This window comes from Mastomys coucha, chromosome X (genome assembly GCF_008632895.1).
Source record: "Mastomys coucha isolate ucsf_1 chromosome X, UCSF_Mcou_1, whole genome shotgun sequence".
In the NCBI taxonomy this organism is placed as follows: Eukaryota; Metazoa; Chordata; class Mammalia; order Rodentia; family Muridae; genus Mastomys; species Mastomys coucha.
This window is the reverse complement of record NC_045030.1, coordinates 158,687,363-158,702,961: the sequence shown is the minus strand read 5'-3', so window position 1 is coordinate 158,702,961 and position 15,599 is coordinate 158,687,363. Positions and strand designations below refer to the sequence as shown.

At 35.5% G+C, this 15,599-nt stretch overlaps 1 protein-coding gene across 3 annotated transcripts in view; it reads left to right on the top strand.

Annotated features, from left to right (window-relative positions):
- Glra2 (glycine receptor alpha 2) overlaps nt 1-15,599 on the top strand; it is a 204,574-nt gene that overhangs the window by 61,388 nt on the left and 127,587 nt on the right. For all 3 annotated transcript variants that reach the window (XM_031371060.1, XM_031371052.1, XM_031371071.1), the window contains 3 exons: nt 7,132-7,214; nt 9,951-10,088; nt 11,915-12,129. In XM_031371060.1, the coding sequence (XP_031226920.1) occupies nt 7,132-7,214; nt 9,951-10,088; nt 11,915-12,129 (436 nt within the window). The remainder of the gene's footprint in view (nt 1-7,131; nt 7,215-9,950; nt 10,089-11,914; nt 12,130-15,599) is intronic.

Below are 15,599 nucleotides of genomic sequence, written 5' to 3'. Positions count from 1 at the left end.
CTGTTGCTGCTAATAGCTGTAACATTAGACACCAAATGACAAGGGTCAAGTAATTTCTTATTGTTTTAATGTAGAGGCTAGTAATAGTTTATCTTCAGAAATGCTTGAATGTATAATTAAACACTAGACATGAAATGACTTTGAAATTTATTTAAATCAGCTGGTTGGAGTTCTTTTTCCTACCGTTCAGTCTATCCCTCTCCTATTCCACACCTTCACAGCATTTTTTATTCAGAAAACATGAAAGCATTTGGAAGTTTTTACTGCAATATATCCATTCCTCTCCAAGTGGAATCCAGTCCAGATCTGGACTTAATTAACATGAGCCAACCATATGTGTGCACATTTACTGAAAGGACCACACACAGATGGGAAGAGTTACTATATTTTTGTCCTCCCTAGCTGGTATTGCTCAATGCAGATGGGTATTTCCTATGATGTGTTTCTGATGTTTGGTAAATACGGACCTTCCTACTCAGTGAGATTTTAAGCAGGAAAAGGAATAGAAAAGCAGATGATCTAGACAATGTTGCCAATACTTTCTTCCATATCCCAAGTTCAGAAGGAAGAAACAAAACACTGGGCTTGCTTATTTGGAATCAACTGATAGGAGAATGTAATCTTGCATCTCAGGACCAACTTGGAGATTTGGACCAGTCTAAGACAATAGTGTGCCTCTGCTGCCAAGACACACTATTCTAAGACCTGGGTTGTTGTTGTTGTCGTTGTCGTTGTTGTTGTTGTTGCTTTAACTGTATCTAATTGAACACCTCCTTTCAGCATCAAAGTCTGCCCTTGTAAATGTGGGTAGCAGACCTAGGAATCTATCAGCTGGTTTACACAAAGACAGGCATGACTATTATTAGTACTTGAAACTTAGTTTTGTGTTTTAATAACCATGAGAACCTATATTTAAATGTTTATTGGTTGATTTGTAATTGCCAAGAGTTGATAGGATTTGAGCAAGGGCAAATTGAGATAATTCTAGAACTCTTAACTCCTAACAACTTCCTTAATGTTTATGTGAAGAACCTTGTCAGATAGAGTCAAACCTGTACTTGCCCATGTGTAAGGAGATCATTAGACCAGATGAAGCATAGAGTGTATACCAACGGTAGGTCCATAACTTCATTCAGTTTAGAGGTTTCATTTATGTTATCAAAAAAGATTGTTTAGGTGAGGGAAAATAAGGCTCTTTAAATGACTGCTTTGATAAAACTTTTTAAAGTTGAAGAATACTGAGTATGATGTGAATGCCTTTAATTGAAGCACTAGGAGGAAGAAACAGGCAGATCTCTGTAAGTTTGGGACTAGTCTGATCTACATGGTGAGTTGAGGTCAGTCAGAATTACACAGTGATACCTTGCCTCAAAAGAAGTTAGATAATAAATTCTCAGTTATTAAATATTCCCATGCCAAAGTGTGATTGAATTGAATAAATTATTTTTTAAAAAAAATTTCATTCTTTATAAATATTGCATCCTGACCAAAGTTTCTCCTACCCCTCTACATCTTCCAGTCACCCCTTACCCTAGGCTCACTCCTTGGTTTCCCTTCAAAAACAAACAAAGAGAAGGCCTCCCAGGGGTATCAACCAAACAGGATATAACAACTTATAATTAGACTAGGCATAAACTCTAATTTCAAAGCTGGATGAGGTGACCCAGTAGGAAGAAAATGATCCCAAAGACAGGAAGAGTCAGAGATGCCCTTACTGCAACTATTAGGGATCCCACAAGAACGCTAAGCTACACCACCATAACTTTTGTGCAAAGGACTTAGCTAAGACCTATACTGCGTCCATGACTGTTGCTTCAATCTCTGTGAGTTCCATGAGCCCTGCTTAGTTGACTCTGTGGGTTATGTTCTCATGGTACTCTCAAACCCTCTGGGCTACTAGAATCCTTCCTTTTTCTTTGGGGTTCTTGGGCTTCACCTAGTGTGTGAGTCTCTATATCTGCTCCTATTGGTTGCTAAACTATGCCTTTCTGATGACAATTTGACTAGGCACCTATGTATGAGTATAGCAGAATATCATTAGGAATCATTTCATTTCCTTTTTTGGGGGAGCAGTCTTATTTTGTTCTAATCCTAGGTCTCTGAGCTAATCAGTCTCTGGTTGCTAGCCATTTACATGGTGCTAGATGTGGGTTCTTTCTCATGGTGTGGTCCTCAAGTAGGTCCAGTCATTGGTTGGCCACTATTTTGGGCCACTGTTATCCCAGTACATCTTGCAGGCAGGGCATATTGTAGGTCAAAGGTTTTGTAGCTGGGTTGGTGTCCCAGTCCCACTGTTGGAAGCTTTGCCTTATTATAGAAGGTGGCTGGTTCGAGCTCTGTATCCCCTCTTATAAGGAAACTTCACTAGGGTCACTCTTTCAGATTCCACAGAATTTCAATTGCAGTAGGTTTCTACATTGCTCCCCAAATGTCCCCCAATTCCACCTCTTCCAGAACTTTTCTCCTGTTCCCCAGCCTGCTGTGTCCTCCCCACTTGCCCTCAGTCAACTCAGAAAAATCTATTCTATTTTCCCTTCCTCAGGAGATACCTGAGTCCCTCTTGAGCCTTCTTTGTTACTTAGCCTCTCTGAGAATGTGAATTGTAGCATGGCCATCCTTTACTTTATAGCTGATATCTACTTTTATATGAAAAATTATTCTTAACCTTTAAGCTATCTCCCCAGTTCCTAATGGTGCACTTTTAACTTCTAAGTTGCCCCCAGGATACTTCCACTTTTAGGGTCTAGTTGGCTTTCGGTGACAATCTTGTTTAACTTTCATTGTATCCTGTCAAATGATTCCAATACCAGACTGTCACATGTTTTAGAAATTTCAAGATATTGAGAGGAACAATTTAGCAGATCTAAAACTTCTAGTAAGACAATCCTTATGTTCTCAAAAAAAAAAAAAAAGAATGTATTATATTCTAGAACTTGGTGTGATAATGCTTCCTTAGTTAGGGTTTCTATTGCTGTGATAAAACACCACGACCAAAACCAACAACTTGGGGAGGAAAAGAGTTTATTTGTATTATAGCTTGTAGCCCATCATCCAGAGATGAGAACAGAACCTTGAGATACAAACTGACGCAGAGGCCATGAGGAAATACTGTTCTCTGATTTACTCCTTATAGCATGTTTCAGCCTCCACCACAGTAATCCAAGCCTTCTTATATCAATCATCAATGAAGAAAATGTCTTACAGACTTACCTACAGGCCAATCCTATGGAGGCATTTTTTTTGAGATTCTTCCATCTCAGATGACACTAGCTTGGGTCAAGTTGACATTAAAAACTAACCAGTGCAGGTTTAATATCTATATTACCTGTATGCCCCATTTACTAGGGCATCTTGAATTTTTGAAAATGCTATTGCTTGCTTTCATTTGTTCAGAGAGCAGAGAAACTGTCACGTAATTACTCTTGCGTTTGTGTCAGATCTAACAATCCCACAGGGACACAGAATTTTATTGGCAGCACAGATGACTGAATATACTGAGAAAAATTCTCCACAAACATGAAACTATCCCTGGATCCTGTCTCAGATGAGAGCTCACTTGGTGACATTTTATTTTTGTCTTTTGCTTTCGTACCTTTCTTTTAAGACAGGTTTTACATTTGGAACACAATGAGCACCAATAGTCAAACAGGGGTTTAGCAGCTGTATGCTTTGTTAAATCATGTTTTTGGAAAAGCAAATGGGAAGGGACTGTAAAATCTAATTGGTCTTACGTGAATTGCAGAGTCCCAAATTTATGATGTCTGGCTTAACATGCATCTGGAGGCTTAAAATAGGTTTCTTCTTTATCAGTCCTCCTTTCCTTTGGCATATATATTGAATAGAATAAAATGCCAGAAACCTAAAAATGCAGTTTGATGACTTTTTAGATTTATATCTACCTTAGTGATAAACATTCTAATCCAGATTAGTAACACTCACATCACCCAAGAACAATCTCTGTGCTTTCTTTGCCCACCAGAACCTTCCAAAATAACTATCACCTCATTTTTATGGAAAAGATTAAATGTGATTTAAATTATTTAAAAAATCCATATTATTTTGTACCAAGATTCAGAAAATGCCCTAATTACATTTGTTGGGAAAAAAAAGAGAACTAAATAACAAAATGTAGTACATTTGGTGGATTTCACAGAGTTAAGTATTTTATTTAAAATTCAAGTAGTCTTCCAAATCTTTCTGAAACTTAAATTACACATTAGCAGACATTGCTTTTAACAGGCCAAATTCATTCTCTTCTCCGTGATCTGAAATATTAAGACCATTGTACCTAAATCCAATGATCTGAGGACTGCCTGCTTTCTTTTGATAGTGTTAATGAGCTCATTTCCTAAAGCACTATTGTTGATATCTATACTGTCAATACACACATATATATGTACATATTCAGAGAAGCACCCAGTCCTTGTTGTACAAAAAAAGGAACAAAATCCCAAGAGGCCATAGATCTTTAGTGAGTATAAAAAGCCTGAGCAAAAGAATAAAGCAAAGCACAGAGTCCCTGTTTCCTCACCTCTGTGTGAAAGTTCCATGGAGGAAGAGGTCACAGCTGCCTCCAATGGGTACATAGAGACAAAGACTGTATAACCTGCAAAAGAATCCAGTGCAGATAGCCTATGATGATGAACAGCAGAGTTGAGTTGTCATAGTAGCAACTGTGTAGTCTTTAAACTATACCCACTTCCATTATTATTATATTTTAATTTACCGAAGGTAAATCTTTCAACATTATAATGATCTTTTCCAGATATTGTAGTGTTGACTCACTTTAATTATGTACACCGTTTTATCATTTTTGTATGTCAAACATTTTAGTTTTCCTTTTTAAGTTGAAAACCTCTCTCTCTCTCTCTCTCTCTCTCTCTCTCTAAATATATATATATATATATATATATATATATATATATATATATATATATATATATATATATATATATATATAATTGTGGGGCAAAAGTAGTATCTAGATTTATGAACAAAATGTAGAGTAATTAAATGAAGCTAATTAATTTATTAACTCTTGGCAATTTTGGAATGCATAAAATGTTATTTATTAAATTCAAACTATTGAATAATAAGTCTCACATAAAATTACTTCTTTCTTCCTACTTAAAGCTTGTATGTGTTTATAGCAATTGTTACATGAAAAAAGTCAGAGAACAATGAATTTCTGTATGATGAAAATATTGTCCTTTTGAAAATAGAAAAGAAAATCAAATTAATTTTAAGACCATGGGTTTTTTTGAGTCACCACTAATCTATGTTTTAAAATCAGCTTTGTATTTGTTTATTCACTAGCCAGATACTTGGTTTTGCTTTTCTTCATTGTCCTTACTTTGAAAGGTTCATGATAGTAAAACTAAAAAAACTGCATTTTTTAAAACAAAACTTCACACAGGGAAAATGTGTAGATAGCTGTATATTTATATCTACAAATTAACTCCAAAATTGATAAATATTCTTTTTATGTCTAAAGAATATTTTAGTCTAAAGATTATATCTAAAGATTTTAAGCCAGATGTTTACAACTCAAAGCTACCTTTCCTTCGCAATCATGGTGTTTATATTCTAGGGATGCCTTTCAAAAGACAGTCTACTCATTCAGTAATGAGGTTCAACACTGAATTTGATAAGATTATAATAAGAAAATACTGAATAAAATAAATTTTTCTAATTTTACCTTTCAGCTATTACGTTGAAAAGACATGTTTTCATTTCCTGAAGATGAGTGAGTTGATAATGGATTTTATGAATATTTTAAAGCAGCCTATACTTTTCAACACAAGACACTGCAGAATAAATAAGGAATAAAAGGAAAACTAAACAAAAAGCCCACAAATATTTCCAATAGCTAGACATATGTACTTTTAACTCACGCTGCATTGGTTTACAAGTCTGAATATATTTTCCCAGAACTGTTGCTTTGTGCAGTGCTTGTCCCCTCACTGCAGTATTTTAATGCCTTTGACAACCATTCACATGGACTCCCTATTCTCTCTTCAAATCTCAAATCTTTCCTTTCTTTAAAGTGTGTGCTGCAGTTTGTGCTCAAATAGACTTCAAAATGAACCCTAGGAAAGAAAGAAAAACAGATTAGGGGGGCAGTTGAGGAGGAGCATAATGGGAAAGGAGACTGGGGTAATAATGTGACAGCCACACAAAGTTTTGAATATGAAAGATAATTAAGATACAAAACTTACAGCTGTTTACTTCTAGAATTAGAGTCAAATAGGAATAAACATCATATATCCTACTTCTTAACTTGATCAGTAAGGAACAAGTGTTTAGCAAGTTTCAATATCTTGCTTTGGGTGCAATGGAGTTATAGGCAGTATCAAGAAGGGAACCAAGCTCTGCTGATTATCAATTCTAATTGGTTTCCTTGAATCTTTAAAATACAAAGAATTTCAGAGCAAGAGGCATGCAATGTTCACATGAGAAATCAAAAGGAAAATGATGAGGAGACAGTAGCTCAATGAATATCTCCTGATTTAAGGCCCAGATAGAGTTGGCTGGAACTGAGGAAAGTTCCATGGGAGAAGAGGTCAGGGTTACCTCCAAGAAGTTGCTAATTCATCCATGTGGACTGGTACATTAAAAGTCTGTGAAGCCAAGTATCTGTCCATTTCATGGAAGAAGAACCATTATTAATTCCTGTGTGTGTATGTGGGGGGTGCGTGTGCGTGTGCGTGTGCGTGTGTTTGTGTGTGTGTGTGTGTGTGTGTGTGTGTGTGTGATGCAACTCTAAAACGTCCCAAATTTTAGGTATTTTTGTTCAACATTGTGGTTGAGAGTCCATTGTCCACATTATAACATTTTTACTTGAGACTAGCATCATTGTTAGAGGAAGTCATAATCTGGAAGATAAGGAATACTCAGAATTTGGAGGCTGGAAAATAGAGAGCAATGGCTTATAATGTAATATTCAAATATGTTTTAAAGTTACCAATGGATATTCTTCATTAAACAAAGTGTTGGCCTGGGAGCTTAGATTTCAATATTTAAATCAATTTATTTTGTTAGTGCTAAGTGGACCTTTGTGTCTCTCAAGGATTAAACTGCACAGATTTTAAAGTAGGTTTCACATTCTTTTTTGTTGTTGTTGTTGTTAAGACTCACCTTGACTTTATCCTGTCCAATGGACCTGAAGAACTTTCCAATGGATGTCCAGACCTGTACAATGCAGCTGGAGAGTTGTAAGTCACCATTACTAAATTACCACTTGCTTGTTGTAACCACTGTCTTGCCTCTTAGTGTGTCAATAAGGAGAAAGTACTTGAAAAGGTCATTCTCAGCCAATTTACCAGCATCAAACGTCTTACTGGAGCATCAGTATTTAATAGAAGTTCATTATCAATACAGAAAAACAATCTTTCAGTTCAAAATATTAAATAAATTTCCCTTCCTCAAAAAAAGAAAAGAAAAAAACCCACCCAATGCTGATTTAGCAAGATTTTCTATGAACTAAATTTTCCCTTGCATAGTTGTGGTTATTAGCCACCTTATCTTTATAAAGAATCACTATATAATCAGAAAATAGTATATCTTTCTGTCTTATACTCATCCAGACATATGTATCCAAAGGGATACTAGAAGGAAGAGATGATTGCTTTGAAAACAAAAGATAAAGCCCTTAGCCATAGGTGGATTCAAAAAGGAGAGGCACGAGAACCAATCCTCAGCAGGAGTGTGATTGCCTAAAGTGCTCAAGGCCCTGGATTTGATCCTCAGCAATACATGAATAAAAGGTTGAATGGCATAAGTTGACAAGAAATAAGAATTGGCATCTTTCTTAGATATGCAATGGATACACTAGGACATGATGAAGGGAACAGGAAAATGTCATCTACTTTGTCCCCTTTATACTGTGACTCTGTTGCCACTGAAATCTTTGACATGTGCCATAAGTTACTCATGCCTTCAAGGTAATGGGATTTTCTGTTAAGAGACATGAAATTTTCTCTGGCTTGCTCTTGTCAGTTTCTCTGTTTACAGAATCCAAAAAATAATGAGTGCTACTGACTTAAACAGAGATTTTTTAAGAGATTTAATGAGGCAGGGGGCAAGAAAATGTTTTAACTTCTTGGTTTAGAAAAATGAGTGTAAAAAATCTCATTGAATACCTTTTTAAAAAGAAATAGTGACAGGCTTCTTTCTTGTCACTTAAAGTCACTACATATGTCCCTCAAAACCTCTGATAAAAATAAAAAAATAGCAAATCATGTTTTGTTTTCAGAGATGAAATGAGAATTTTTTATTCATGTGTTATATCTATTTATTTATTCTATGTTGTCACATCTCTTGAGAAGATTGAGAAAAATTTTCATACAGTGTCTCCTCTACTACTATATAGCTCCCTAGCCTCCACCTAATCATTGTATTTTCTCTGTTAAAGCAAGACCCAGATCTATCAATGGAGATTCTTATAAGACTATAAAGCTTCTAAGACTATAAACACAGAGTATAAAGCTTTAAATTGTACATTTGCTTCATCCCTTTATGTATTTGTGGGAGGTAGTTAGGATATATTCATACAGATTGGCAGTGGAAGAGATTGGTTATCCATTGCTGTTGTGGACAATCAATATTTGGGCAGGATCCACATTCCAGTTTGATGCTTTCTACAGTTTCAGTTTTGCCTTTAAGGTGTTCCAGAGAATCTAGACGCCAAATAAATTTGCCATTGATTTCTAGGTAGGGATAGTATAGTAAGAAAGAATGATAATTTATAAACTTAATGAATATGCTACAGTTATTAGCCAATTCAATATTCACAGAATATTCTTTGTCCTTATCATTCTGATTTCCATAGTTCAAATATTGAACAAAACAAAACACAAAAACAAGAAAGGCAGAAAAATAATGAGTGAAAATAAAACTAGCTACCTATTTCTGGGATGGAGAAATAGGCAGGTAAATTGACAAATAATGACCCAATTGGACAGGATCTGGGAGATAAAGAGCTAACTTTGGTTTACTGAACCATTAATTACTATACTTTCTATGATTTCTATGATTCTAGTAATATAACAATAGAACCTTACAAAATAAGGAACCTGTTTTACTTTGTGTGAATAATGAGTGGGGCAATTTAGCAATGCATTAGAATATTTAACTGTTCTTGTCGGGTTTGCTTTTGTTTTGAGATATGGTCTCATGTAGCCTTGTATGCCTATGTAGTCAAGGATGATCAGAAACTGCTGATATTCCGTCTTTCACTTCTCAAGTTCTGAGTCTATAGGCATATGTCACCACTTGTTATTTTATGTGGTGCTGGAGATTGAAAGTAGGACCTTGTCCATGTTAGGCAAGAACCTCACAAATGGGTTACAATCCCCAGCTCCTGTGTCATTGTTCTAGGTTTACGTATCCTAACAAAGTCCTCTTCAAGGACTTGCCCATATCCCTTCACATTTACCAAAATGACTGAGAATTTACTCTAAGTAATTAACAAAAGGATCCTACAATTAAGCTAACACTCCAGAAGAGGCCAAATATGCTATGGTAATTCTTGCACGCAGACTTATAATGAATTCATTCTCATTAAACATTTCAAAAGAAGTAGTTTCATTTGAAATACTAAGACAGTACCATGAATTGAATTGTCTTATTGAACTACCAAGACACAGCTCTTTCAAGTGAAGAAAATCTTCAAAGAGTTTTGGCGCTTGTTTACTTGTTTGTTCTTCAGAGAGAGTTAGTGAATAAAGAGGCCGGAGATAAAAGATTCTATAGATTCCTTTCCCTTGATATACACACAAAAAAAAGTTAATCAGGAATACCTTACTGTGTTCAGTTTCTCTGCATCTGATGACAAGTAGTTATGATGACTACTACAGCTCTTATTAAGACTGTGCCTGAAATAATTCCCCTGTTTGCCCACCTAGTTTCCCAGAAAAGATACATTGATTGTTACTACTTCTTTCCTCCAGTTGGGTATACCATGAATGACCTGATATTTGAATGGTTAAGCGATGGTCCAGTACAAGTTGCTGAAGGACTCACCCTGCCCCAGTTTATTTTGAAAGAAGAAAAGGAGCTCGGCTATTGCACAAAGCATTACAACACTGGTAAGGTTTTCTTTCATTTGCTAAACCCAAGAGGGCTCCATTTGTATATGAGATCAGCTATCCTGTTATCTTAATAGTTACACATTTATGAAGCAAATCAAACTTAAGAGAACCCTCAACATGTAGAGTTCCTGTATCCTGTAGAATAGGCTTGTGAATACAGCAGATCATCTCAAACACAGAAGAATAAGAAATCTTTTGTTCTTCTCTTACTGAGAGCCTGCTGTCAAATGAGTCTAAGGAAAGATGTAGAAGACCTCATTAGTTGAGCAAAAAAACATAAATTCTTGGTTGTTCCTTGCATCCACTCTTCACAATGCATCCTCAGCTCAATTTGCAGTCCTGGCCTTAGTGAAAGAAAGTGATAATGACACAGGTCCATGGAAACCCAGAAATAGAGATGTGCTCTGCAGTCCTGGAGAGCAATACCAGTCTCAGTGAGCATCATCTGGAGAGAATTCAGCTGGCTATAAAGTCAGGTGCTATCTTTAGCACTGAAAGACATATGGGGTAGGCAAGGTTGAGGTAGTGGCAAAAAGTGGGCATCTGTTCTTGCCTGTAAGATTATACCTGACCAGGAAAGCCGATGTCTTTTATTCTAAATATTCTGTTCTTTTGATAACATGAAGTGTGATGGCAGAGAGAGTCATCATAATCTGCCTTGGGTCTCTTGTGAGTAGAACATTCCACAGCAGCCAACAGTGGCTTTTTACAAAGTAACTACAATCTAATTCCAAGGTATTCTTCTAAGACTTCAACCCAAGTCTTCTATCTTTGTAGGGAATAATACAAATGATTTTCCAGGGCTTAACTCAAAAGCCAATAAAGGAGAGAAAAATGTAGAAAGAGGCAGGAACATGTACCTAATAATAATATTAAAAGTTGTCATACCTTCCTATGTACTCTTATTTATAGATGGAGCAACACTACAGTTTCTAGGTAGGAATACTTTAAGTTTCTTCAAGCAATACCCAAAAGGCTAGAAAGTTTCCATAATGAACAGAATGTACATATACTCTCTAAATGTACCCTTTGATTTTACTATTGAGAATACAAAGACACAACTATTCAAACACTCAAGATATTCTTCTTGCTTCTTAAAAGGTACTGATGGGTTAGGGAGATATCTTAGTCAGTAAAGTGCTTGTTGTCATGCAAGTGTGTAGACCTGATTTCAGTACCCAGGACCCAGGGAATAGTGACATGTGCATATAACTTAAGTACTGTGGAAGTAAACACAGGTAAACAGCCAAGAGACTGCCTCAAAACTTCAGGTGGAAGGGCTTTGAACAATGACACTTGAGGCTGACCTCTGGCTTTCACATGCATGAACACATACATGAACCCCAACACAAGCATGCTCCTTGTCTCTCTGTGTCTCTCTGTGTCTCTTTCTGCCTCTCTCTGTGTATCTCTGTCTCTCTTCATTGGTTACAATTGTTCCATATTACATGATATGTTATATATTACATAGTTTATAGTGTATGTTAATGGGTGTACATGATATTGTATATATTACATATAACACAAACATTCTTGAAAACTTTTGTCAGTCTTAAAAATGCTACAGTTCTATCGAGAAAAATCTGTGGTAGATCCAATGATATGATTTCAGTATGAAGGTTCTTTAGCCCTTTCATGCTTACACAATCATTCCCATTACTAGAAGAATTAAAAAATTTGGAATTGATTGTGTAGGGTGAGCATTTGTCTATAGTTTTTCCAATCTGCTTGCATTGTTCTTTGCTTTTAAAAATAAAATAGGAGATTAGAATGGAAAAAAATGAGCTCAAATAAGATGTCAAATAATCCTTTTGTGCTTCCAGGCAAGTTTACCTGCATTGAGGTCAAGTTTCACCTGGAACGCCAGATGGGCTATTATTTGATCCAGATGTACATCCCCAGCCTATTGATAGTCATTTTGTCCTGGGTCTCCTTTTGGATAAACATGGATGCAGCCCCTGCCAGGGTTGCCCTTGGCATCACAACAGTCCTGACAATGACTACCCAGAGTTCAGGTTCCAGGGCATCTCTGCCAAAGGTAAGAAATAACCTCACTTGGCAACAAGTGACCTCAGAGGCTCTTCAAAGGTCTTGTGGAAATCAAACTTCTATGAGAACAGAAATTTAGCCATTCCACTATGCTGTTGGAAAGATGAGTCCATTAAGAAAATAAAATGCTGAGTTTGAGAGTATCAAGGCTCTGATAATAGATCCTCTAAGTCAGATTTATTTTTATGTAAGAAAGGGCTTCTGCTGGAGCAAATATGCTTAGATAATGAAAAAAAATGTTTCTTATGAAATGCCCCAGCTCCCTAAAATTGTACATATGTATTTTCTCATTTGTGAAGAGTACATTGTCCCATTGGCTTTGGTTTTCTGAGAGTGTGAATTCAACTTAGTATTTAGCATACTCAGTCTCATGGTGATTGAATGATCTCTCCAAAATCCAGTTTCATAAAATAATTGGGATGTAATCCCTTATCATTTTTTGGCTTGAGCTTATGTTTGGTTGTGTTGTATTTAATGTGATGAGAAGTATTAGAGTATGTTCCATGTTATCTCTGGTGTTTGCAATGTAAGATCACAATATAGTTGAGGATTGTGGTTATAACATAGGTGGAATAAATACCAAGAAAATAACTGTGCAACTTAATTAAGTCTCATATTTCTGAAGATAAATATAAGGTTTTTATATTCAAATGGAAACAGGTGACCCACCTCTGACATCTTTTGAAACACTTTGTGGAATAACAAATAGAATAATGTACTTGTGTCATATGCCTATTAAAATACAGATGTCAGAAATACTCATGACTTTTTCAACTACATAATCATGGTTCCATTTTAGTTAATAGAAATTCTAGTCTACTTGATGCCTTCATGCCAAACAGGTTCATTTGCTTATTTCTTTCTAGCTATTACTTACCACTATCATTGCACACCATTAAACTGCAGGATGCACAAACACATTTTATAATTTAATAGACAGCTAAAGTATTGGTGACAAATTGTGAGCAGATAATGTCAAAACATAAGACATTTAGCTTCCAACTGCCCATTGCGATGAAAAGAGTCATCACTTATTTGCAAAATGAGGTTTTCAGTTTTGTAAATGTGCTATTCACTCTGTGGAGCTATTATGACTCTCCATCAGCAGGCAAAATTATTACTAAGTATGGTCACTGATCAGTGACATTTTTTTCTATAGAGATAATGAGGCTCTCAGATAGATAAACCAAAAGGGTATAATTTAAAATAATTTGATACTTTGCTTTGAATCCATAGTGGTTAACCTTTTGCCATGAGTAGACTTCTCCTACTACATTTCTTTTCTTTTTTTCTTTTTGGCTATTGTTAAACATGCTCAACTCTCAACTGACCATGAAGAGATGTGACTCATATGTATGATGGAGAGACACTAAAGTGGGATTAAAGTTCAAGTCATGGAAAATGAAAAATCCTGATAATATACTTACTTATACATAAATATTCTTTGATTTATAAACACTACAGTTCCTGACCAGATGGTCCAGTTTTTACTAGTCCAGATGCTCCACGGCCTACTTTGACATTTTGTACTGAATACACACATACATTTTACATGCTTATGGAAAGATAATAGTAGCATTAATATTAACTGTCCAGTACATAACAGTTAAGAAATTAATGTATGTTATGTACCTTCAATTCTGTTTATATTTATGGGCAAAGCTCTATATGCATAGAGAATTTAGGTTCAGGTTTTATGTCATTCTATGCTATATACTTACTCATGGCCTTAAAAATCTACTATGAATATATCTTTATTGCAGTGGCAGATACTGAAGGTAGTCTTTCTTACATACATTAGGCAAGCTCACTATCACTAATGCATATCCTCACACCATGATCAATCTCTAATGACTTAGTAATAGCCATCTTGATATCTCAATTGCTGTTTATCTTACCTTCTTATCTATTTAAGGGGCTTCTCTCCTGCTTATATAAATATGGTGATGATAAACACATTTACATGTGACTATATCAAATTCCTAAGTTGAGTGAATGGAGGAAGATGTACAGGATGGTAATCAACAATGTGTGCAAACCATGTATGCAAGAACTTTGTCATCCTCATTGTGTTACCTCAGCACCTGAAATATGTGTGGCTGAAATTAGATGCTTGATGTGTTCTCACTGTTGATTAACGAATCAATGAACACTCATTGCCTTCCCACATAAGACCATGTATAGCATAAAGCATACTCAGTATGGAATATAAGGACAGAATATTATATAAAACATTCAAAAGTTTTTTTATTATTTTTTGACAATTTTTAAATACACATATTAAAGTTTAATTATTGTCAACTTCCCAGTATCCACTTTCAGCACCCCATCTCCTCCTGAAACTAATTTTTCCCCCTACAAGTCTGATATCTACTTTGATGTTTTTATTTATTGCGTGAACTACTGAGTTCCACTAGGATTGCTTGCTTTAGCATGGGTTGGAAGGATTTCATGAAGCTTGGATAGCAGAGAGTTCATGAGTGAAATGGCTAGAATTTTAATACAAAGGAAATGTTGTAATAATATGACATGTACCATAAAGATATGTGACTTGTCTAATGTCATAGACCACCCCTCCTTTCCTAAAGTCTTTCAGCAGACTCTGAAAAGTTTAGAACACATGTAAAAAGCTACATTGTAGGCAGTCCTGGATTTAAATCCTAGGGTAAATACTCTTCCCCACATCTCTAAGCTTGTTTACTCATTTCTAAAATAAGCACATCTTTAGTTGCTCTTTTCAAATATTAAATGAGGACAAGATGAAGCACTACCTGTATAAATTGTTTATTCCAGTTTATACATGGTAGGCCCAGAACTCTTTCTAGTTACTGTTATTTTTTCTATTCATTCTCTAGTAGAAAGTACTGTTCACTGAGATGGCAGATTATATTAGAATATTCACAAACACCCTTACGAAGATGCCAAAGTTTTAGATGACTCATTATTGGAATCATTAGTCATGTTACCAATAAGACAAACCAAGGCTGATCTTATGATGTACAAAGCATATATTTACATGTATGCACATTTTTGTGGTTTTAATAGGTTGTCTTTTGAATAAGTTAAGATCCAGGGGATCTGATTATGCAATGATCTGGCTGTTTTGCAATCACTGCCATTGAACACATTCATTCTGTCTTCCTTGCCCATGAAGGATACCTGAAGAAGATATCCCTATTGTCTAACATACTGCCTTTGACTCATGTTTAGTTATCTTGCTCACCATTTATTTTGTTCATAAAAAACACAAGTTTTCTTGCCTTGTTAAATACAAATTAACCAAATATTTTCTACTTTGGCCCCATTATGTTGGGTATTATAGCTAACTTACTTTCTTCATATAAATCCCAAACTACTGAGGACACATGAAAGTTTCTCAGAAGAATTCTTCCTTTCTGAACCTTGGAAACATATTGTAATTTCAATAGCTCAGCAAAATATGACATTTGAAAAGAATGA